General features: G+C 49.4%; 1 protein-coding gene across 1 annotated transcript in view; it reads left to right on the forward strand.

The window, feature by feature from the left end:
• The first annotated feature begins 125 nt into the window (after positions 1-125).
• The window catches only part of CUNH20orf202 (chromosome unknown C20orf202 homolog), a 28247-nt gene continuing 4568 nt past the window's right edge, over positions 126-23804 (forward strand). The window contains 3 exon segments of the mRNA XM_056107885.1: positions 126-213; positions 311-420; positions 18045-18212. Of these exon segments, the coding sequence (XP_055963860.1) occupies positions 126-213; positions 311-420; positions 18045-18212 (366 nt within the window).

Below are 23804 nucleotides of genomic sequence, written 5' to 3' on the forward strand. Positions count from 1 at the left end.
AGCAGTGAGGCCATTTAAGATGGGAAGGATGAGTAGGAGGCAGGCAGGTAGCCAGCAGAGGGGCCGGCCTGGGCAGAGGCCCTGGAGCTGCAGGGAATGTGGTGAGTGTGAAGGCTGATGGGAACATGGAGGATTTCTGGGCCCTGGACAGGCTGGGTACCGCAGCACTGCAGTATCGGAGAGCTTGCCCTCGCCCCTCTGAGACTGATGAGCGTGAGGAACGATTCAAAAAATAATAATAATAATAACCTTGTCCTCTTTGCATGAAAATTTGACCTCTGGTCAACTAGCTCTGTTTCCTTGGAAACAGATAAATATGTGTTCACTATGTTACCAGGCAACGTTGCAATGATCAAGAATGACACTCCACCCCCACCCCCGCTCCTGCTCCCCCAGGAGGAAGCCTGCGTGATCTTCCCGGTAATGAATGAGAAGAGGAGATCACAGAATGGGTTACTGTTGAGCTTCATGAAGATGCAGAGGATCACATGGAGAAATATTTATAGGCATGAGTATACACACGGGTTAGTATCCACACTTATGTTTCCTTTCTCTCAGCTCCAAGGCCGTAGAAGCAATGGCGCTGCAGAGCACCGAGCACTCCTGGCACTCTTGGTTTCTGAACCATTGTTCAATCGGAGGAACCAGGCAGACACGGCAGACCCAGGACTGGTGCTGGAAGTAGGCAAGGCGAGCCTGGAGTCTCCTGCAGTGCCAGGGAGTGAGGCGATGCTTAAATAAGTGAATGAAACACACAGAGAATAGTGGTGTGTCAGAGGACACAGGGGCCCAGGGAAAGAGAGCCCCATGGCAAATGGTAACGTTTGCTAGGCAAGAGAAATAAAGTCCGAGTGGGACTGTTACCTAAAATATGGTGAACAAAAATAAGGGGAGAAAAGATTGTCTTCAGTGCAAATTCCCCACCCAGAGCGACCCCCTTCTGAAAGAGGCAGGGCCTCATCCCCCAGTTCTTAGGTGTGGGCTGAGCACAGAGGTTTTCAGAGTTCAGGATGGGAGGCGGAGTGGAGAGGTGGCAGTGATGCTTCACAGTCGGGAGCCCGACAGAGCTGAGGTTATTCTCAACAGCCAGAGCACACTGATAGTAGGGCCTCTGGATCTGATGAAAGCCTACCTCGGCGGCCCTTCTCCCAGGACCCATAATCGCAGACTAACCATGAGCTAAACATCAGACAAATCCCAACAGCGGGGCGTTTTCCAAAAAGAACCTGAGCAGCACTGCTCACCAACGCCAAGTACATAAAAATTACCAAGTGCACTGAAGAGAAGGAAGGCGTGGGGAACTGCCACAGCTCAGGGGAGTGTTAAAGAGAGATGTAACAAGTAGGGCCAGGAGATGATGCAAGCACACAAGCACACATCCTGAGCATTATGAGCCCTGGGTTTGGTGCCTGGAACCACATGCCCCCACTCCAGCATCAGCAGGCTATGGGCCCAGGCACCATGCCTCTGGATGAGAGAAATTGGGAAGGATCCTCCTCCTCCCTGGTGACCCCTATTTTTTAATATTTATTTATTATTGAATCACCATAAGAACAGTTACAAAGCTTTCAGGTTTAAGTCTTGGTCATACAACGATCAAACACCCATCCCTTCACCAGTGCACATTTTCCACTACCAAGAACCCCAATATGCCCCCATCCCACCCCTCCCCCTGCCTGTGAGGCAGATGATTTTCACTTAACTCTCTCTCTACTTTGATTACATTCATGCTCGAGCGGGCCCAGTAACGTCTCCATTGGAGACTTGACAAAAGATGCACCATTATTATTTGGAATTTTCCCCCAATAATCAGACCTGCTGAAAAGGCATCATTAAATAATTTGTTTTCTATTGCTGGTTATTATAAAGAGTATATGACATATCTGGAGCAATAGCACAGCGGGTAGGGCGTTCGCCTTACACGCGGCCAACATGGCCGACCCGAGTTTGATTCCTCCGCCCCTCTCAGAGAGCCTGGCAAGCTACCGAGAGTATTCGATATGCCAGACACAGTAACAACAAAGTCTCCCATGGAGACGTTACTGGGCCCGCTCGAGCAAATCGACGATCAACGGGAGGGGCCTTTATATGACATATCACGGCCACACAACTTTGGATTTCTGATATTTTACTAATTAAATAAGGAGGGATTTCTGCCCAAAGCCATGGGTTCTGAATTGGGTCTGTGTACCTCTGGGGCCATGGCCATGCCGGAGAGCTGCTGGGGGTGGGGGCAACTCATGATCTCAATGGGGCGAAGGATGGGCTGGTTCCACCCCCCCCCCCCCCATCCCATGAGGCCACAGTTACCCCGTCACTGCTGGCTCATACCTGGCTGTTCAATAGGCTCTGAGGCGGTGGCCACTGTGCCACCGGGAGGGGGGGGGGGTTGGGGCGGGAGGGCAAGGCGGAAGGGACAAACACCCTTTCCCACCCAGTGGGTCATGGCACCATAGCTTAATGCATACTCCAGTCACATTTCTGCCAGAAGCCGCTAGGTTCTGAATTGGGTCCGTGTGCCTCTGGGGCCATGGCCGTGCTGGAGAGCCACTCGTGGGGGACAAGGTGACCCCTATTTTTCAAGTGTTTTGCATTTATTGACAGAACAACTAAATGTAGTTTGATATCTTAGACCACAAAAGGACATTTGGCCAACACTAAGGAAATCTGAATAAGATATGGTCTTTAATAATAATGAATCAATCTGGGCTTACCAGTTGTCTCAAGTATACCTTAGTTAAGTTTTAATATTAGCTATAGAAGAAATTGGATATGGGCCTGATGGGTCCCTTCTGTGCAGGAAAAAAAAAACACCTGATTTTTCTATTCATCAAAAATGATACCTGTAGGGCCTGGAACAACAGTACAGTAGGTAGGATGTTTGCTTTGTACAAGGCCAACCTGGAATCAATTCCCAGCATCCCATGTGGTCCCCTGAGCACCACTTGATCACTTGACATCCTGTTACTCATTGATTTGCTCGAGTGGGCGCCAGCAACGTCTCCATTCGTCCCTGTCGAGTGCTAGTGTAGCCCAGTGGCATCTGCTCATTCTAGGAACACGAAGAGCCTCAAATGATCGTTCAGGGTCTTGACGAAGAAGTCTGACCATCTTCTAGGTGGGCAGCCGCGCGATCTTTTGACATCCCGTGGAATCCAGTCGGTAATGGCTCTAGTCCAGCGGTCGTCTCCAAATCTCATTACATGTCCAGCCCTGAGCACCACTGGGAGTAATTCCTGAGTGCAGAGCCAGGAGTAACTCCTGAACATCACTGGACATGACCCAAAAAGCCAAAATAAAATAAAATCATTCCTTTAAAAAATTAAGTCATTTTTAAGACCGTAATTGGTACATTTCATGTGCACTGGAAGAAACTATAAATACATGCTGGGAAATCATAAATTGGATTTTCTGAGCCTGGTGACTCACGTTACTGGGCATGGCTGAAGAGAACGTTCCCTTGGACTGGAGCTTTTAAGCCACAATGACTTGGGCACCCACTAGGGAATCTCTGCTCCTGCGCCCACCCACCGTGCCGGCTGGCAGCCTGGTCCTGAGCAAAAGGAGCGGCTGGGGCTGGATTCACCTAGGAGCGTATTGACTTAACCATCCTGCTCCCTTCCCAACAGGTTGATGCTGTGTCTTCTCTGTTGAATCAGAGTTTGTGCTTGAGCCTAAAACCCTGTGTGCACTCTGCCAGTGACATGATTCGATGAACACTTTGAATACATTCTTCCTTTGGCTTCTCCTGGGTATAGCACACATGAGAGAACATAGAGACCACAAGGGAAAGTGTGTATAGTTGTGTGAGCATGCACGACATTTTCAGTTCATTTGTCACATATTCGTAGAAATGAATATGGGTCTGCAAAGGAGAGAATGGGGATGTCTAATTTTTGTTTTGTTTTGGTTTGATTTGGTCTGGGGCCACACCTGGCTGTACTCAGGACTTACTCCTGTTTCTACGCAATCATTCCTGGAACAATAATATGGCATGCTGGGGATCAAACCCAGTTCTAGTCACATGCAAAAGGTAAGCACCTTATCCACTATACAATCTCTCCAGCCCCAGAATGAAAACTTCTTATAGAACACTAGAACATCTTCCAGAATTTTCCAAAACATGGTGATTCATAACACAATTTTAGGTGTCTAGCGGGGGAAAATATGTTTTTATTATCTATTGCTGCATTACAATCCCTACTAAAATTTAATAGCTGAAAAGAAAATCCTCATGTATTGCAGTTTTGCCCCTTAGACTGAACTCAGCAGGGACAGCTAAGTCTGTTCTCCCAGGCACTAGTCAGGGTGAATGAATAGTTGGGAGCTGATGGGGAGCACTGAGCCCTACCCTGTGTCCTAGGATGTGGCTCTCACTATCAGGGTTTTCCTGTTCTCTATTACCTGTATTCTCCAAGTGGCTAGCTTGGACTTCACATGATGGTAGTTTCAGGTTGTCAGATCTTGATATGGCCCTGACCTTTCCCCCAGAGTATAAAAGAAGTCACTCTGCCTGAGCATTGGAACAGGCATTTCTGTTTTCTGTTGCTTTAATGCAGGCAATAGCCAGATAAGATGGAAGGGATAGTAGAGGCACATAGTAGAGGCACATATACAGGGGGATGGTAAAAGTCTCCCAACTCCTATAGTTTTCTATACACACAGACATATAATAGATAGATAGATAGATGCAAGGTTCCGTCCCAGTGGAAAACCAGCAGGACCGTACTACTGTTCAAGAAGGGAGACATCCATGACATTGGCAACTATCGCCCGATCTGCCTATTGTCTGTCATCTACAAGTTGTTCACTCAAGTCATCCTAAATAGGATTGGCAGAACACTAGATGAAGGACAACCATGCGAGCAAGCCGGGTTCCGCAAAGGATTCAGCACCATCGACCATTTCCACACGATAACCAAGCTCATTGAGGTTTCTCGGGAGTTCAAGATGCCGCTCTGTTTAACGTTCATTGATTTAAAGAAGGCCTTTGATTCTGTTGAGATGGAAGCGGTCATTGAAGCCCTAGCCAATCAGGGCATTCAAGCTCCTCCCTGAGCTGTATTGCGGATTCACTACCAGGATCTCACCATTCTACAAAGAAGTGATCATCGATGTCAAGAGAGGGGTTCGGCAGGGTGATACCATTTCACCGAAACTCTTCAGTGCCACCCTCGAGAACATCATGTGATGACTGGAATGGGAAGGAATGGGAGCGAAGATAGATGGCCGGCAACTACACCACCTCCGCTTTGCTGATGACATTGTTTTAATAACACCAAACATCAGCCAAGCGGCACAAATGCTGGCCGACTTTGACCGTGAGTGTGGAAAGGTAGGACTACAGCTGAATCTTACAAAGACAATGTTTATGAGAAACAGCCTCATTCCTGATGCCCCATTCGCTCTCAACGGAATGACCATCTCCGAATGCAACAGCTATGTGTACCTAGGTCGAGAAGTCAACATGACAAATGACCTGGCACCCGAGCTGCGCAGGAGGAAGAGAGCGGCTTGGAACGCCTTCAAGAACGTGGAAGAAATAGCTAAGAGGAAGAAGAACCTCCGGCTCCGGGCACATCTCTGTGATTCCACTGTTCTTCCTGCATTAACATATGCCTCAGAGACCTGGGCCCTACGCAAACAGGATGAGAACGCTATTCAGGTCTCCCAAAGAAGAATAGAAAGAGCTATGCTTGGAATATCACGTCTCACTCAAATGAGAGAAAGAATCCGGAGTTCTGACATCCGTCGACGATCAAGAATCAGGGACGCTGTCTCATTTGCCAAGGTGTCAAAAATCAGATGGGCTGGTCACGTAATGAGATTTAAAGACAACCGCTGGACTAGAGCTGTTACCGACTGGATTCCACGGGATGTCAAAAGACTGCATGGCCACCCACCTACCAGATGATCAGACTTCTTCATCAAGATCATGAACGATCGGTTTGAGGCTCTTCATGTTCCCAGAGTGAACAGATGCCATTGAGCTACACTAGCACGCGACAGGGACAAATGGAGACGTTACTGGCGCCTGCTCGAGCAAATCGCCGACTAACGGGAAGTTAAGTGATTAAGTGATTAAGATAGTAGGTAGATAGATAGATAGATAGATAGATAGATAGAGGGAGGGAGAGAGAGGTGTATTCATTTTAATAGCTGGTTTCCTTTTGTTTCTTTTTTGGGGCCACAACTGGAGGTGCTCAGGGGTTATGCCTAGCAGTACACAGGGGACCATATGAGATGCCGGGTATAACCCAGGTCAACGGGGCCCAGGTTGGTCACATGCAAGGCAAGCACCCTACCTGCTGTACTATTGCTTTGGCCCCTAATGACTGGTTCTTTATTTGAATGTGTTTTTGAAAAAAAATCTAACTCACTCATAAAGCCAGAAATAATATTGGTTAAAGTAGGGACTAAAAAATATGAATCTATATAAAGTTAAGAGAGCATAATCTGCTGGTTTTCTTCCACATTTAGTCTCCCTTTCTCCCACTGGGATAAAATCCTGTCACGCTGCACTCAGAATAAGAATTCTATATCTGAGGGCCAGAGCAATAGTAGAGCAAGTAGGGCACTTGCCTTGCACATGGGCAACTTGGGTTCAATCCCCAACGTCCCTAGAGTTCCCTGAGCCTGCCATGAATGATCCCTGAGTGCAGAGCACAGAATAAGCCCTGAGCACCACTGGATGTCATCCAAAGAAAGGAAAACAGACAAAAGAATTCTGTGTTTGACTCTCACTTTCAGGTCAATATACCCAAATGAAGAGTAAAGTCATCATAATGTTGGAGGAGAGAGGCCAGAGCAATGGTACAGAGGGGAGGGCGTTTGCCTTGCACACAGTCAACCTGATTTTAATCCCCAGCATCCCATATGGTTCCTGATCACCATCAGGAGTGATTCTGGAGTGTAGAGCCAGGAATGAGCCCTGAACATCACTGGGTGTGACCCCAAAACAAAGCAAACAACAACAAAAAAAAAAACAACAATGAAGGAGGGACCAGAAGGCAGTATGGGAAGGTGTGTGCCAAACAGAGGCCAACCAGGGTTGATACCCTGCACCATATGCCCTCCCCCGCCCCCAAGCACTGCTGAGTGTAGAGGTCCCCAACACTCTGGGATAATCTTCAGCATCATGTCACAACAACTGAGAGTCACAGATGCTGACCCACCCTGCCCCACTACCTCAATTCCCCCGACCCCCGCCAAATGTCACAACAGGTGGTGTGGCCAAGTGGATTTCTTCCTCCTCCTCCTCCTCCTCCTCCTCCTCCTCCTCCTCCTCCTCCTCCTTCTCCTCCTCCTCCTCCTCCTCTTCCTCCTCCTTCTTCTTCTTCTTCTTCTTCTTCTTCTTCTTCTTCTTCTTCTTCTTCTTCTTCTTCTTCTTCTTCTTCTCCTCCTTCTTCTTCTTCTTCTCCTCCTTCTTCTTCTCCTTCTCCTCCTCCTCCTCCTCCTCCTCCTCCTTCCTCCTCCTCCTCTTCCCCTTCTTCCCCTTCTTTTTCTCCTTCTTCTTCCCCTTCCCCTTCCCCTTCTCCTCCTCCTTCTCCTCCTTCTCCTCCCCCTCCCTGTCCCCCCCTCCTCCTTCTTCTTCTCCTTCTCTTTCTTCTTCTATTTACAATTTTTAAAAAATCTTAGGGAAACAATATGAGGTTCCAGGGACTGAGCCAGGTAAGTGTGTGCCAGGCAACTGCCTGCTCTTCTGTACCATCTCTCTTGACATTCTTGTGTCAGGATGCAAACCTGGAGGCTGGAAGCTGAGTAGTCATCATGAAGCATGAAGCCAGGACTCTGTTAGAATGGGGAGTGCAAAATAGAAGAAATCTGGGTTCCAGGTCATCATGAAATGGGGACAGTCTCCCATACTTGATCTATAAGAGAAATTTATACTTCTCCCCTGTATATGCTGCTATCTTGTGGGGCTTTGGAGCATGCAAATGAACTATTCCTATTGATCATGGTATGTCAAAGACAAATATAAACAGAGCAAAGTTGAAGCAGTAGGCAAACCCTGAGCAGGTATTTGTGTGCCTAACATTGGAAAATATATATTCGGGCCAGAGCGATAGCACAGCGGGTAGGGCGTTTGCCTTGCACACGGCTGACCTGGGTCCAATCCAGGGCATCTCATATGGTCCCCCAAGCACAGCCAGGAGTGATTCCTGAGTGTAGAGCCAGGAATAACCCCTGAGCATTGCTGGGTGTGACTCAAAAAGAAAAAAAAAGAAAATGTATATTCAACCCAACCCTTTGTCACAGAGAAGAAAACGCCAAAGTCAGTCTATCATCTGTCCCAAAGGGTAATACAAAATGATCACCTAGGTAGGGCTGAGGTTTTGCTAGATGAAGGAGTCAGGGAGGAAGGAAAAGTATTCCTGGAAAGGGAAAGAATATGAAATGAGTCCAGAGACAAAGTAATAGTGATGAATTACTTGTATGTTTATTTCATCTGACAGACACCTTGATACCCGCCTCATATGGCAGATATGACTCCAAGTGCTTTACAAACATTGAGTCACTCAGTCATTTATCACATGATGCTTTCAGTACGCCCATTTAAAAAAATACAAAACAAAAAGGAAGCTAAGGCACATTGTGCTTAATAGCTTACCCAAGGTGACAGAGCTAGTATGTTACAGAACTGAGGTTAAAATCCAGACCTGGGGCTGGAGAGAGAGAGAGAGTGCAGATGATAAGGTACTTTCTTTATGTGGCCCACTCTGGTCTGATTCCTGGTACACATATGGTGCCTGAGCACTGCCAGGAGTGATCCCTGAGCACTGCCAGGAGTGGGCCCAATACCTACCCCCTAACCCCAAATAATAAATAATAAAATCCAGACTCTAACTCAGTGCTCATAACCACTCTGCTGGATCCCATTATCAATTTCAAAGCTGATGCAGAATTCGGGGAGGGTGCATTAGGAAAACTTGAGTTCAAAAATGGAAGACATAGATTCTGGCCACGCCGAAGCTAGAGGAAGCGGCTCTGATTCTGGTGGATGTTGGAACTTCAGACAGATCTGAAGAGCCACGGCTGACGCACCCCATGCCTGCTGCTCCCCCACACCATTTCAGCTCCTGCTCTCAAGCCTCTTGCTGAGTTCTGTTTGAGTTTGTTTACTTGTCTTATGTTTACCTTCTGGCACTAGCTGGGCTCATCTGGCTTGTGAAACTTTATGGAGAATTGCAGGTTTCACAGTCACGGGAGTTGGCTCAGGGATTTGAGGAAATAACTTGGTGACTATACTACACACACACACACACACACACACACACACGCGCGCGCGCGCGTCTTGATCCAGTTGGACTGGCAGTCCTCCCTTTCCACCTGATTTCTCTGCAGCTCGCAGCCTTGAAAAAGGAAAAAAAAAATCTGGAAGATGCAACTCCTGTCTGGCCTGAAAAGAAAAGAAAGGAAGGCAATAACCACATTCTGAGTCACTGCAAATATGAGCACCTTTGCTGTGAGGACAGGAAACTTATCTTTCCTTCTCTCTGTGCCCTTGTCCCCAACACTCAGAGTCTGGTGCACTGCAGGTACCTGTGAGTCTCAGCCAAGCTCTTGGGAGAAGGGGGGCCCAGAAAGAGAGGGGATGAAACAGCCTAGATGGGACCCCCTCCTGCGTGCTGGCGCTTATGTGATTTACCTCACTCTAGCACCTGTGCTCACACACAAATAGGCAGTTATATGGGCACATGCACACATACACACGCCATACACACACATACACACACACACATTCTAACAGTTGACAGGGCTGAGATCAGACAGGCACCGTACCTCCACGGCATGCTCGGGCTAGCTGGGGCCAACAGACACTCTCCCCACTGTCTCATTCTGCTTCCCCACTCTGGGGTCAGGGACTGTGTGGTAAGGATGTAGGACAGTGGCCAGTTGGGCATGAGACAAGTGTGGGGGGGACCCCTGTACAGAGGGCACCTCTGTGCAGTGCAGAGTGCAAGAATACTTGCAGATTTGTATTGCACAGAAAGAGATTTCTGGGATGGGCTTACATGGATAGGACACAGCATAGATGCTGCTCCCTGGGAGTAGATCCAAAGCAAAAATTGAGGGAAAGTGGCATCTGGGTAGTGGTCCCAGGAAACAGGAAGAAGGATGGGGGGAAGGGACACGGAGCAAGGAAGGCGTGCAGGAAGGGCTTCGAGTGCTGGCATGAGCATGGAGGCTCAGCCCTTTGGGCCTGGCCATACCCAGGAACCCGGGAGTGTAGGAATTTTGCTGCCAACAGGTGTAACTTTGTTGAGGGCAGTTCCTCATGCTATGGCCTGTCCTCTGCTCAGGTCACTCATGGTTCGCACATTGAAGTCGAATTGCTTCCTATATTCTTGAGCATATATGACAGAGGCTAATGTTTCAGGGATAAGGATGAAGCCCTGGTGCTTTCTCTGTAGGATGCCATGTGCAGAGGACACTTAGGACCTGTGAATGCACAGACTCAGGCACAGAAGGAGACCAACAAGACCACTGGGCCTCATGCAAGTTTTGAAACTGGAACCCTGGGGTTTGATCCCCAACACCACAAGGTCCTTGAGCACAGAGCTGGGAGAATCCCTCGAGTACTGCCAGATGACCTAAATACTAAACAAAAATCAGGTGCACACACACAAAAAGCCTGGGAGTCATATTGATGTCTGGCCTTGCTTGCCCAGGTCAAAGAGAGGTCTGCGGGTAGGGGTCAGCAGCTGCAGGGCAGCTGGTGTTGGGCCACCCCTCCCACCTGTACCCCAGGCTTCCTCCACTTGCTGTGGTGACAGCAGCGAGTATTTGGGGGTGGGGCAGAGGTGGCGAATCTCAAGGCCTTTCACCACACAGAAGAGTCTCTCCACTACTCTTCCCCCTCATTTGTTTTTTACAAAGTAGGAGTGAGGGCTGAAGCGCCCCAGAAGGGAAAGGGGACAGCACCCAGGGGAGGGATAGATCCTAGACATAGGGTCAGACATGGAGGCTGAGTTAAAGGACCCTCTGAGTCCACTTGTCCTATCTAGGAGACGGAGATAGAGCTCTGTCCCGTGCCTTAGAGCAGATCACCATCTACTCCTGTGTATTCGCCTCCCTGTCATCCCAGAGAGCACAAAGGCCTTCTGCTCTCCCCCGTGGCCTCCACAGAGCTGTTGGAAAGCAGTCTGGTCATGAGCAAGAGAACCCTTAGAGAAAGAGGTCGGGGCTATGGCTTAGTGGTACAGTGCAGGTCTGGCCTGGTGATGCCCTGGACTACATCCACACCATCCTGGGAGAACCAAAATCTTAAGTATATAAAAGATGTAGACAGGGTCTGCTTGGAGAAATCAGGCAACCAGGGCTTCTGCAGTTCTATTTGTAGAACAGTGAATTTTTTTTCTTTAAGAACAGTGAACTTAAACCCTTAATAAAGAAAGAGACCCGGGACTTGAGATATGGTACTGTAGGTGGGGCACTTGCCTTGCATGCATCCGACTAAGGTTCAATCTTTGGCTTCCCATATGATACCCCAAGCCCACTAGGAGAGATCCCCGAGCAAAGAATCAGGAGTGAGCCCCTGAGCACAAATGAAGGTGACTCTCCAAAACAAACAAAAAATAAAATAAATATGATCGAGAGACCCACGAAATGTGTCTTCAATAAAATTGGACTTCTTTCTCAGGTCAAAATATATCTGGCAGTTGAGGCAGGAAGCACTGCTGCTTCATCAATCCCAAGAGACCCGGTTTCCTTTCATCATTTTGCTCTACCATTCTCTCCCTTGGGATCCAGGATGGCTGCTGCACCTTCAGCCTTTATAATTCTATTCCAGCTAATAGGAGGACAAAGGGGAGATACAGGAGCCCTCCTCCTTCCTTTACATCAGGAAGGTGCAATGGTGGTGGGATTAGTGTTGGAATACTGAACATAACAAATCATCATGAACAACTTATAAAAATAATAAATAAATACTAGTTAAAAATTTTTAAATAAAAGGCACCATCCAGAAATTGCACAGGTCACTTCCATTCATAGTCCATTGGCCAGGATTTAACCACCTGGTCATGCCTACCTGCAAGAGAGTCCAGAGACATAGTTTTTCACCATGTGTGAATGGAAGAAGGGATACTGAGGGATAGCATGCACTTCTGTCACAGCTACTGGTTTGCTGGGGCAACTCTTACCACCATTTGTGCCATACCATCTTCATTTGCAAATTCATTCATTCATTCATTCACTCTTTCTACATGCATATGCACCAGGCTCATAGTAGCACTGTAGCACTGTCCTCCCGTTGCTCATCGATTTGCTCAAGTGGGCAGCAGTAACATCTCCATTGTGAGACTTGTTGTTACTGTTTTTGGCTTATTGAATACACCACTGGGAGCTTGCCAGGCTCTGCCGTGCAGGTGGGATACTCTCCGTAGCTTGTCAGGCTCTCCAAGAGGGACGGAGGAATTGAACCCGGGTTGACTACGTATAAGGCAAACGCCCTACCCGTTGTGCTATCGCTCTAGCCCAGGCTCATAGTACAAAAGATTATCTATTTTTGTTTTGGGGGGACACCCCCAGTTGTGCTCAGGGATTACTCCTGACTCTGCACTCAGGGATCACTCCTAGAGGGCTTGAGTGGCCATATGGGGTACTGGAGCTCAAACCTGGGTTAGCTGTGCATAAGGCAAGCACCCTGCATGCTGTCTTATCTCTCAGGCCCCTAGAAAATGACATTTGACCCACTTGATTGCCAATATACCATCTTATTATATCCCATGAAGCTGGTGTAAGGTCTTTATTGCTCACAGCCATATTTTCCAGAGTGGAGTCTAGTTCACAGACTCATACTATTAGCTGCCCAGGAAGGTGATGGGTTATCCAGTTGGGCTTTTGTATTTGAAGTTTCTTTCAGAAGTTCCTTTTCTTTTCATGGCCCCCTGACTCTACCAGCCCTATCCCTGTGTACCAAGTGTGTGAAATAAAATGTACTCTGAGCCAGAATCCAGAAAGGAGAGTTAACAGTAAATGCAAGTGCAGCAAAACAAGTTAGCCACAAGAAATGGCTTTCCAGGATCCGGAGCCATAGTATAGCAGGTAGGGCATTTGCCTTAAATGCAGCCAACCCGGGTTCGATTCCCAGCATCCCATATGGTCCCCCAGCACTGCCAGGAGTGATTCCTGAGTGCGGAGCCAGGAGTAACTCCTGAGTGTCGCTGGGTGTGACCCCCCCCAAAAAAAAATTAAAAACATGAGAAAAAGAAAAAATCGCTTTCCAGGGTAATTAGACATAGGCAGGGGAGGCCAAGGATAGAGTGCCAGCCTCAAACTGCCAAGCCCTCCTAGCCACATCTCTGCTGAATGTGGCAGCAGATGGCCCGCTGGAGTCCCTGCCGGACCCTCCACCCCTTCAAGTCAACTGCAGCAATACATGGCCTAGGAGAGCAGGTTCTAATTCCAGTTCTGTTTCTTACGTGTTGGGCAGGTCTTAGGAAAGTCCATGCTCTTTGAGGCCCAGTTTGATCTTTGTAAGAAGGGTTCCTAGCAGATCTACCCATAATGATCTGTAAAATGCAGCAGTGCCTACCACAGGGGAAGAAATTCATAGAAATTTTAATATCTCAGTAATTTTTCACAGGGCACCATGCCCAAAGAATGAACGATTGTTTGCTAAGCAATAACTTTAAAACAACTTAATGTTAGTAGCTTATTTAGTATTCAACAGCTATTACTGTGTTTCTCTCAAAATGAAATTGTTTGCGCAGTGCTTCGGGGTGTCTTAGTACATGGTTTGGGAAATGCAAAAGAGATTTTTGGGGGGGAATGTTGTTTATAGGGGTCATAGCCAGCAGTTCTCAGGGGTCCCAAGGAGCCACACCCAGAAATGCTCTGGACTAACAGTGTGGGCTCAGCAGAGGAGTCAGTGCTCGGGGGTTACCTGGGCGACATTTGGTGGGGCGGGGAATGACCTGCATGTGGTGCTGGGTATCAAACTCAGGGCCTCTCACATGTTAGGTAATATGGTCTACCACTGGTGCAATCTCCCAGGCTGGAGCCTCCAGGCCAGATATGTTTATGTATACCAAGGATTTAGTTCGATACCAGATCCGGAGTAATGATCATTCCATGCCACTTATTCTACTTCGTTCTGAGATCACCTTCTCCCTAGTTGCTTTGGGGTCTCCTGCCACTGGCTCCCGACAATGCTCCAGCTTCCAGCCCTTCACCTCTTGATATCTGCTGCTGTCATTCTTTGGGTTGCTCCCGTGTAAAGCTTGACATATTTTTCTTTTTTTTTTTCTTTTGCTTTTTTGGGTCACACCCAGTGATGCTCAGGGTTACTCCTGGCTCATGCACTCAGGAATTACTCCTGGTGGTGCTCAGGGAACCATATGGGATGCTGGGAATCGAACATGGGTTGGCTGCGTGCAAGGCAAATGCCCTCCCCGCTGTGCTAACACTCCAATCTCCTGACATCTTTTCTTCTTTCTTTCTTTGTTTCTTCCTCTTTCTTTCTTTCTTTCTTTCTTTCTTTCTTTCTTTCGTTTTGTTTTATTTGGGGGGTCACATCCAGCTCTGTGCTTGGCCCAACTGGCATGTGGCCAAAATAATACCATGGCAGTTCTAAGGTCTACCTAAGAGTCCCTTCAAGGTTCCACTTGTTTTTTTCACCCCCTTTTTATTGCCAAGAGAATAACATGCCCCAGTACCTAGCCAATTTAGAAGAAGAACCTTAAGAGGCCCAGGGAGCAGGCTCACATCTGCACAGTCCAGCATAGTTTTGTTTAGCTTTTGGTTTACAGTTCGAGTGATTGTGTTGATGTGAGTTGCAGTGGCCACGAATTTGGGAGCCTCTGCATCAGGGACAACAATCACAATGGCTGCATGCTGTGCAGCCCTGCCTGGACCCAGGCCATTTCTCAATGCTTGGTGCTCCCTTGCATTGCTTGCCATCTGCAGCATCTGTCAATCTGCATCGTTCCTCCACACCGTCTGCCAATCTGTGTCATTTTGTTTTCATTGTAGATCTTGCCTGTCAGTCCGGTCCACAGACAGGAGAGATCAGCGCTGTCTGCCTGCCTATACGTGTGTATGCATATTACCCATCCCTTCCCTTAGCCATTCCCGTTATCTGAATCTATTATATCCCATGTAAGTGAGATTTAAAGTAACCAGTTAGGGGCTGGAGCGATAGCACAGCGGGTAGGGCATTTGCCTTGCATGCAGCCGACCCGGGTTTGATTCCCAGCATTCCATACGGTTCCCTGAGCACCGCCAGGAGTAATTCCTGAGTGCAGAGCCAGGAGTAACCCCTGAGCATCACCAGGTGTGACCCCCCCAAAAAAAGCAAAAAATAAAATAAAATAAAGTAACCAGTTGGCTGGGGGCCAGAGAGATAGCACAGTGGGTAAAGCATTACCTTGCAAGAGGCAGGTCCAGGTTTGATTCCTGGCACCCCATATGGTCTCTTGATCCCACTAGGAATGATTCCTGAGCACAGAGAAAACCCTGAGCGTTGCTGGATATGACCCCAAAACAAAACAAACAAATGAAACCAAAGAGCTGGTTTTATTTGTATCATCTCTCTGGTAGTACAGTGGATAGTACAGTGGGTAAGGCACTTGCCTTGCATGCATCTGACCTGGGTCCCATTCCCAACATCCCAGTTAGTCCCCCAAGCAATGCCAAGAGTGATTCCTGAGTGCAGAGCCAGGAGTAAGCCCTGGGCATTGCTGGGTATGAGCCAAAACATTAAAAAAAATACAAGTCAGTCAGAGAGATAGCATAGGGATTAAGGTGCTCTTGTTGCATGTGCCCAATCCTAGTTCAATATCTTATATCACACGTTGGTTTCCGGGATACCAGCAGGAGTGACCCCTAAGCACAGAGCCAGGACTAAGCCCTAAGCATAGTCAGGTATGGCCCACGAAGAAAAAAAAATTAATTAAAAAAATTTTTTTAATTTTTTATTTTAAATTAAAAATGATCAATTGAATTGTCTTGGCTATTTTTTAGGTAAAATTTTTTGATTAAAAAATTTTATTTTAAAATATTTTACAAGTTTAAATTAAAAATTTAAATTAGATTGCTTTGGTTATCTGTCCCCACCCTTGCTGTCTCTGTAACAAGATCTAATTGCATCACATTGTCACCAGAGCACAGGCACCCTGAGAGCAGTCTCGTTCCCATCACTGACTCAGACAGTTGTCCCAGGAGGACAAGGTCATTTGACTCCTGGCCTAGAGGGAGGGTCTGTCCAACAACACTCATTTCTGGTCATGGTGTGAAGGTGATAGGCAAGGGTTTCTCAGATACTCTCTGGCTCTGAAGAGTGACAGCCAGGGAGCTGGAGAAAGAATTCGGGGTTTTGACACTTGTCTTACATGCAGCAGATCCTGGTTTGATCCCGGACACCACACAGTGTCCCCCTAGCACCTGCAGGGGTGATCCCTGAGTACAGAACCAGGTATAGTAAACCCTGAGCACGAATGTACATTGCCTCAAATAATAACAACAATAACAACAATAATAACAGTTAAACCGGGAGAAATGGCACTTAAATTTTTATCTGCATGTGGCAATCAGAATACACCCGAGACTGTGAGTGAATCCCTGTGTGGAAGGAATGGGATGTTTCTTACTACTCATTTTCACAACTCTTTTGAGCCTTGTTATACCTAAGATAGAAAGGATGAAGCTCAGGGTCTAAGAGAGCCTGGGTCACACGCAGGAGTTCCAGCTTCCTGTACAGAGCCCAATTCCCTGCCCTGCCCAGGGTGCTCTTGAAAGAAGCTCCATTGTGGGGCAGTGGAGATGGTGCAGCAGGGAAGCCCTTACAGAGCATCGACCCGGGTCCGAGCCCCAGCCAGGAGTGATCCCTGAGTGCAGAGCCAGGAGTAAGCCCTGATCACAGTCGAGTGTAACCCACCCCCTCCCAACAAAAAGGAGCCCCCATGTCCCTCAGCAGTGTTCAACAGGCAACTGGACAGAGTCCACTGCTCAGGAGAATTCTAAGCACCACTTTCTTCCTACTGAGTCCCGATCCGAGCGGCAGGCCTGAAGCTTGGTGGTAGAGCATTTGCCTTGCATGGGTGAGAGCCTGGGTTCCTTCTCAGGCTCTGCAAGACAAATAACCAAAAAACCTCTGTGTCCTGATTTGTCTCACTGCATCCTATACCTCCAGCCTTCTCTCCCTCTTCCTGGGATGCAGTGAGGACTGTGCCCAATAAAATTAATGGGGTATGCTGTCTCACGTAACAGGAGACCCGGGGTGATTCCAGACTCTCTTGTCTTCACAGCCTTTGTCAGGATTGCAAAATGATTGCCTCAGGCAACATATCCACATGCAAGGCAGAAAGGAGAAAAAAGGAATAATAGAAGGGAAGTGCCAATCCCATCCCTTCCCTTATAGGCAGGCCCAAGAATTATTTCCTAGAATTATGACAGTACTTTCTGCCTCCATCTCACTTGTTAGAAATGGGTCTCATGACTTCCAGGAAGTGGGGTACTTGGAAAGTGTGCCTGTCATCTCAAGCCTATAAACAGATGAGGAATGAAGAGAAAAAAAATTTTTTTTTTTTTTGCTTTTTGGGTCACACCCGGTGATGCACAGGGGTTGCTTCTGGCTCATGCACTCAGGAATTTACTCCTGGCAGTGCTCAGGGGACCATATGGGATGCTGGGAATCGAACCCAAGTCGGCCGTGTGCAAGGCAAATGCCCTACCCACTGGGCTATTGCTCCAGCCCCAAGGAGAGAAATTTGAGGGTACAAATGTAACATCATGCCCAAATGAAATTCTACATATTTATTCATATATATGCCTACATATGCATGTCATGTAACATGCACAAGCACAGACATACTGTTCTCCTAATCACAGTTATCACACCTTCACCATCTCTGTGGTCCTGTTGGCATCAGATTTGGGTTCTGGAACCCCTGAGAACTCTGGATCCCACAGAGGTCCACACACCGGAAGCTCCCCCTCACCTTCTTATTCTATTCAGAGCATTGGAATCTTTAAAAAAAAATGATAACTTGCATTTTCCGATGGGAGTCACTTCCCGCTCTCATTCACTCCATCTGCAGGGACTAAGCCAGCATCTGTTCCCGCCTGAAGTCAAGCTCCGATTCAAGTCCAAGGTCCCTCTGGCCCATCACCAGGTGAAGGTCTCTCCCAAGGACATGGAGATGAAAACCACAGATGCTTCAGACCCTGATCTTCAGCAGATGCTCTCATGGCTGAGAAAGGAGCTGGTAAGGCTGGACTTTTTTGACTCTCTCCCATCACCCCCAAAGTTCCCTGATTCCTCCCCCTCCCAACCTCCCCCTTGGCTGGGGTGGAGACCACAGGTGGGGGGTGTAGGTCCAGCAGGCATAGGGGGCGAGGGGATGCTCTGGGACCATGCAGTGCACATCACTGTCCCGAGTGCTGGGATAAGTGGGTCATGGCCTATATAGAAAGACCTCGGTGGGCGCTTGTCAGGCTGCTCTTACGCCAAGTCCCCGCTATGCAGGGGCTTGGCTGCTTGTGACTCCCAGAGACTAGCTTTACCTCCTCCTCCTCCTTGAGCCTCGGTGTCCTTGTCATTAAATGTGGATGACAAAAATGCCAGCCTTGCAGGGCTGATTGTAAGAATGTGGCGAGGAGCCCATATAAGTCTCCACCGTGGCATATATACTGAGGCTGCTTCCAGCCTAACGCAGGCCAGCATGAAGGCCATCCTTGGTGTTCGTCTGGATCTGCTAGAGTTTTTTTTTTTTTTTTGACTGTATTCACCCTTTTATTTTTTTTTTATTTTATTTTTTTTTTATTTATTTATTGAATCACTGTGGGAAAGGTTACAAAGCTTTCAGGTTTATGTCTCAGTCATGCAAATATCAAACACATTTCCCTTTACCAATACTTATTTTTTACCATGAAGAACCCCAATAAAACCCCACCCCCCACCCCTCTCCGTCCCTGTGAAGCAGATGAATTCTAGTTAACACTCTATCTGCTTTGATTAGATTCATTGTTTCAATAAAAGATTCACCACTATTATTTAGAGTTTACACCCCCCCCAAATCAGACATGCTGAAAAAGCATTGTGAAGTGATTTGCTTTCTACAGCTGGGTTCAAGAATTAAATGTTGGTTTTGGATTTCTGCTATTTTACCTATTGACCCTGGAAGTATTTCTACTGAAAGTCAGATAGTTAAGAAATTGGTTTCTGTGTTCTGGAGTCCTGGCCGTGCTGGAGAGCCGCTCGCGGGGGGCAACCGGTGGCCTCGGTAGGGCGTGAAGGGCGGACCGAAACGCCCCCCTTCCCATGAGGTTTTAGTCGCCCCCACACTCCCGGCTCATACCTGCTGTCCACAAGGCTCCCATGTGGCCGCCATCTTTCTTTCCAGAGAGGAGAGGGCGAATGGGGCAACACCCTTTCCCCTCCGGCAGACTTGATGGCCTGGATCAATGCAGAGTCCGTTCACTTTTCTGCTCCAAGCTGCTGGGTTCTGCATTAAGTCCTTGTGCTTCTGGGGCCGTGGCTGTGCTGGAGAGCCGCTCGTGGGGGGCAACTGGTGACCTCGGTAGGGCGTGAAGGACGGACCGGAACGCCCCCCTTCCCATGAGGTTTTAGTCGCCCCCACACCCCCGGCTCATACCTGCTGTCCACAAGGCCCCCATGTGGCCGCCATCTTTCTTTCCAGAGGGAGGAGGGCGGAAGGGAGCAACACCCTTTCCCCTCTGGGCAGAAATGATTGCCTGGATTAACGCATAGTCCTTTCACTTTTCTGCTCCAAGCTGCTGGGTTCTGCATTAAGCCCTTGTGCTTCTGGGGCTGTGGCCGTGCTGGAGAGCCGCTCGTGGGGGGCAACTGGTGACCTCGGTAGGGCGTGAAGGACGGACCGAAACGCCCCCCTTCCCATGAGGTTTTAGTCGCCCCCACACTCCCGGCTCATACCTGCTGTCCATAAGGCTCCCATGTGGCCGCCATCTTTCTTTCCAGAGAGGAGAGGGCGAATGGGGCAACACCCTTTCCCCTCCGGCAGACTTGATGGCCTGGATCAACGCATAGTCCGTTCACTTTTCTGCTCCAAGCTGCTGGGTTCTGCATTAAGTCCTTGTGCTTCTGGGGCCATGGCCGTGCTGGAGAGCCGCTCGTGAGGGGTGACTGGTGACCTCGGTAGGGCGTGAAGGACGGACTGGAACGCCCCCCTTCCCATGAGGTTTTAGTCGCCCCCACACCCCCGGCTCATACCTGCTGTCCACAAGGCTCCCATGCGGCCGCCATCCTTCTTTCCAGAGAAGAGAGGGCGAATGGGGCAACACCCTTTCCCCTCCGGCAGACTTTGATGGCCTGGATTAACGCATAGTCCTTTCACTTTTCTGCTCCAAGCTGCTGGGTTCTGCATTAAGCCCTTGTGCTTCTGGGGCTGTGGCCGTGCTGGAGAGCCGCTCGTGGGGGGCAACTGGTGACCTCGGTAGGGCGTGAAGGGCGGACCGAAACGCCCCCCTTCCCATGAGGTTTTAGTCGCCCCCACACTCCCGGCTCATACCTGCTGTCCACAAGGCTCCCATGTGGCCGCCATCTTTCTTTCCAGAGAGGAGAGGGCGAATGGGGCAACACCCTTTCCCCTCCGGCAGACTTGATGGCCTGGATCAATGCAGAGTCCGTTCACTTTTCTGCTCCAAGCTGCTGGGTTCTGCATTAAGTCCTTGTGCTTCTGGGGCCGTGGCTGTGCTGGAGAGCCGCTCGTGGGGGGCAACTGGTGACCTCGGTAGGGCGTGAAGGACGGACCGGAACGCCCCCCTTCCCATAAGGTTTTAGTCGCCCCCACACCCCCGGTTCATACCTGCTGTCCACAAGGCCCCCATGTGGCCGCCATCTTTCTTTCCAGAGGGAGGAGGGCGGAAGGGAGCAACACCCTTTCCCCTCTGGGCAGAAATGATTGCCTGGATTAACGCATAGTCCTTTCACTTTTCTGCTCCAAGCTGCTGGGTTCTGCATTAAGCCCTTGTGCTTCTGGGGCTGTGGCCGTGCTGGAGAGCCGCTCGTGGGGGGCAACTGGTGACCTCGGTAGGGCGTGAAGGACGGACCGAAACGCCCCCCTTCCCATGAGGTTTTAGTCGCCCCCACACTCCCGGCTCATACCTGCTGTCCATAAGGCTCCCATGTGGCCGCCATCTTTCTTTCCAGAGAGGAGAGGGCGAATGGGGCAACACCCTTTCCCCTCCGGCAGACTTGATGGCCTGGATCAACGCATAGTCCGTTCACTTTTCTGCTCCAAGCTGCTGGGTTCTGCATTAAGTCCTTGTGCTTCTGGGGCCATGGCCGTGCTGGAGAGCCGCTCGTGAGGGGTGACTGGTGACCTCGGTAGGGCGTGAAGGACGGACTGGAACGCCCCCCTTCCCATGAGGTTTTAGTCGCCCCCACACCCCCGGCTCATACCTGCTGTCCACAAGGCTCCCATGCGGCCGCCATCCTTCTTTCCAGAGAAGAGAGGGCGAATGGGGCAACACCCTTTCCCCTCCGGCAGACTTTGATGGCCTGGATTAACGCATAGTCCTTTCACTTTTCTGCTCCAAGCTGCTGGGTTCTGCATTAAGCCCTTGTGCTTCTGGGGCTGTGGCCGTGCTGGAGAGCCGCTCGTGGGGGGCAACTGGTGACCTCGGTAGGGCGTGAAGGATGGACCGGAACGCCCCCCTTCCCATGAGGTTTTAGTCTCCCCCACACCCCCGGCTCATACCTGCTGTCCACAAGGCTCCCATGCGGCCGCCATCCTTCTTTCCAGAGAAGAGAGGGCGAATGGGGCAACACCCTTTTCCCCTCTGGGCAGAAATGATGGCCTGGGTTAACTCATCGTCCGTTCACTTTTCTGCTCTAAGCTGCTGGTTTCTGCATTAAGTCCTTGTGTTTCTAGGGCTGTGGCCATGCTCCAAACTTAACTCTGATTTTCAGGGAGAAAGATTGGGTGGTTTACTTCTCATTGATTACTTTGTATATAGAGAGATGTTTCAAAGATGGCGCTGGGGGGCGGGCTGTGGGCGTGACTTCCGGGATCAGAGGTTACCTGGGAGGTGTAGTCTGGCAGATTTGAGAAAAAGTTCTCGTTCCCGCATACTCGAGCTGTGTTTGTAGAGGCTTCTGGTCACCAGGGTTCCATCTGGGGGAGGCGGGATGCGGCGCCTACTCCATCTGGAACTTGCCGGTGCTCTCGGCTCTTTTTGGAACCTGTTTTTTCTTTTTACTTTTCCTCCGGGATCCCGCACCCTCCATGTGTTCCTTCTCTTATTCTGAACGTTTCAAAGATGGCGCTGGGGGGCGGGCTGTGGGCGTGACTTCCGGGATCAGAGGTTACCTGGGAGGTGTAGTCTGGCAGATTTGAGAAAAAGTCCTCGTTCCCGCATACTCGAGCTGTGTTTGTAGAGGCTTCTGGTCACCAGGGTTCCATCTGGGGGAGGCGGGATGCGGCGCCTACTCCATCTGGAACTTGCCGGTGATCTCGGCTCTTTTTGGAACCTGTTTTTTCTTTTTACTTTTCCTCCGGGATCCCGCACCCTCCATGTGTTCCTTCTCTTATTCTGAACGTTTCAAAGATGGCGCTGGGGGGCGGGCTGTGGGCGTGACTTCCGGGATCAGAGGTTACCTGGGAGGTGTAGTCTGGCAGATTTGAGAAAAAGTCCTCGTTCCCGCATACTCGAGCTGTGTTTGTAGAGGCTTCTGGTCACCAGGGTTCCATCTGGGGGAGGCGGGATGCGGCGCCTACTCCATCTGGAACTTGCCGGTGCTCTCGGCTCTTTTTGGAACCTGTTTTTTCTTTTTACTTTTCCTCCGGGATCCCGCACCCTCCATGTGTTCCTTCTCTTATTCTGAACGTTTCAAAGATGGATCTGCTAGAGTTTTTCAACTGGGGACCATATGGCTCCCAAACTACCGAGACTATCCCACCCACGTGGCAGAGCCTGGCAAGCTACCCGTGGCATATTCGATATGCCAAAAACAGTAACAATAATGGGCCTCATTCCCCTGACCCTGAAAGAGCCTCCAATACGGCAGCATTGGGAAGGACGAGTAAGGAAGGCTGCTAAAATCTCAGGGATGGGATGAATGGAGATGTTACTGGTACCCGCTAGAGCAAATTGATGAACAATGAGACAACAGCGATACAGTGACAGTGGCTCCCCTGTGAGCCCCACGATATTCCCAGAGAGACATAGATGAAAATCATGTAAATGAGATACCACATGGGCCTGAGACTAAGAGATGAAGTGACAGGACAGAGGCTCATGCTGGGGGCCCAGGAAGGAAACAAAGGCAGAAGGAGCCATGGTTGGGGAAAAGCTTAAAAACATTGCCCTAGAATACTAAGCCTGGCAGTTGGGGTCCTGGCCATTTATTGGGCAGTGCAAGCCCAGAGTGGTAAGAGGGAGGGAACAGGGAGTTCCTGGAGGCAAAGGTCAGCCATCTGCAGGTGGTACATTTGGTTCCCAGCCTGGCGCCTTAGAGGCGCACAGAGGCTCTCTCTGGACCTCATCTACGTGGCTGCAGGGTTCTCTGTATGGCCCCTGGAGGATCTGCTCCAGGGAAGAGCAAAGGAGGCAGTGCATCTGCCCAGCTCACTCCTGTCTGCATTCTGCTGCTGACAAAGCTCTATCCTGTGAGCGCTAACACTTCCCAGGAGCACCAACACTTCTGGACTTGACTCTTCCACCACTTGACCCCCTTGCTGGCTGCAGAGAGAACCAGCTCTTTGCTTCTCCTTGTGGAGTTTTGTCAAGTCCAACAGTGGAGGCACTTTCTAGAGTACATGGACAGCGGGTAGGGCGTTTGCCTTGCACGCGGCCAACATGGCCGACCCGAGTTT

The sequence above is a fragment of the Sorex fumeus genome, unplaced genomic scaffold (assembly GCF_029834395.1).
Source record: "Sorex fumeus unplaced genomic scaffold, SorFum_2.1 ptg000178l, whole genome shotgun sequence".
Lineage (NCBI taxonomy): Eukaryota > Metazoa > Chordata > Mammalia > Eulipotyphla > Soricidae > Sorex > Sorex fumeus.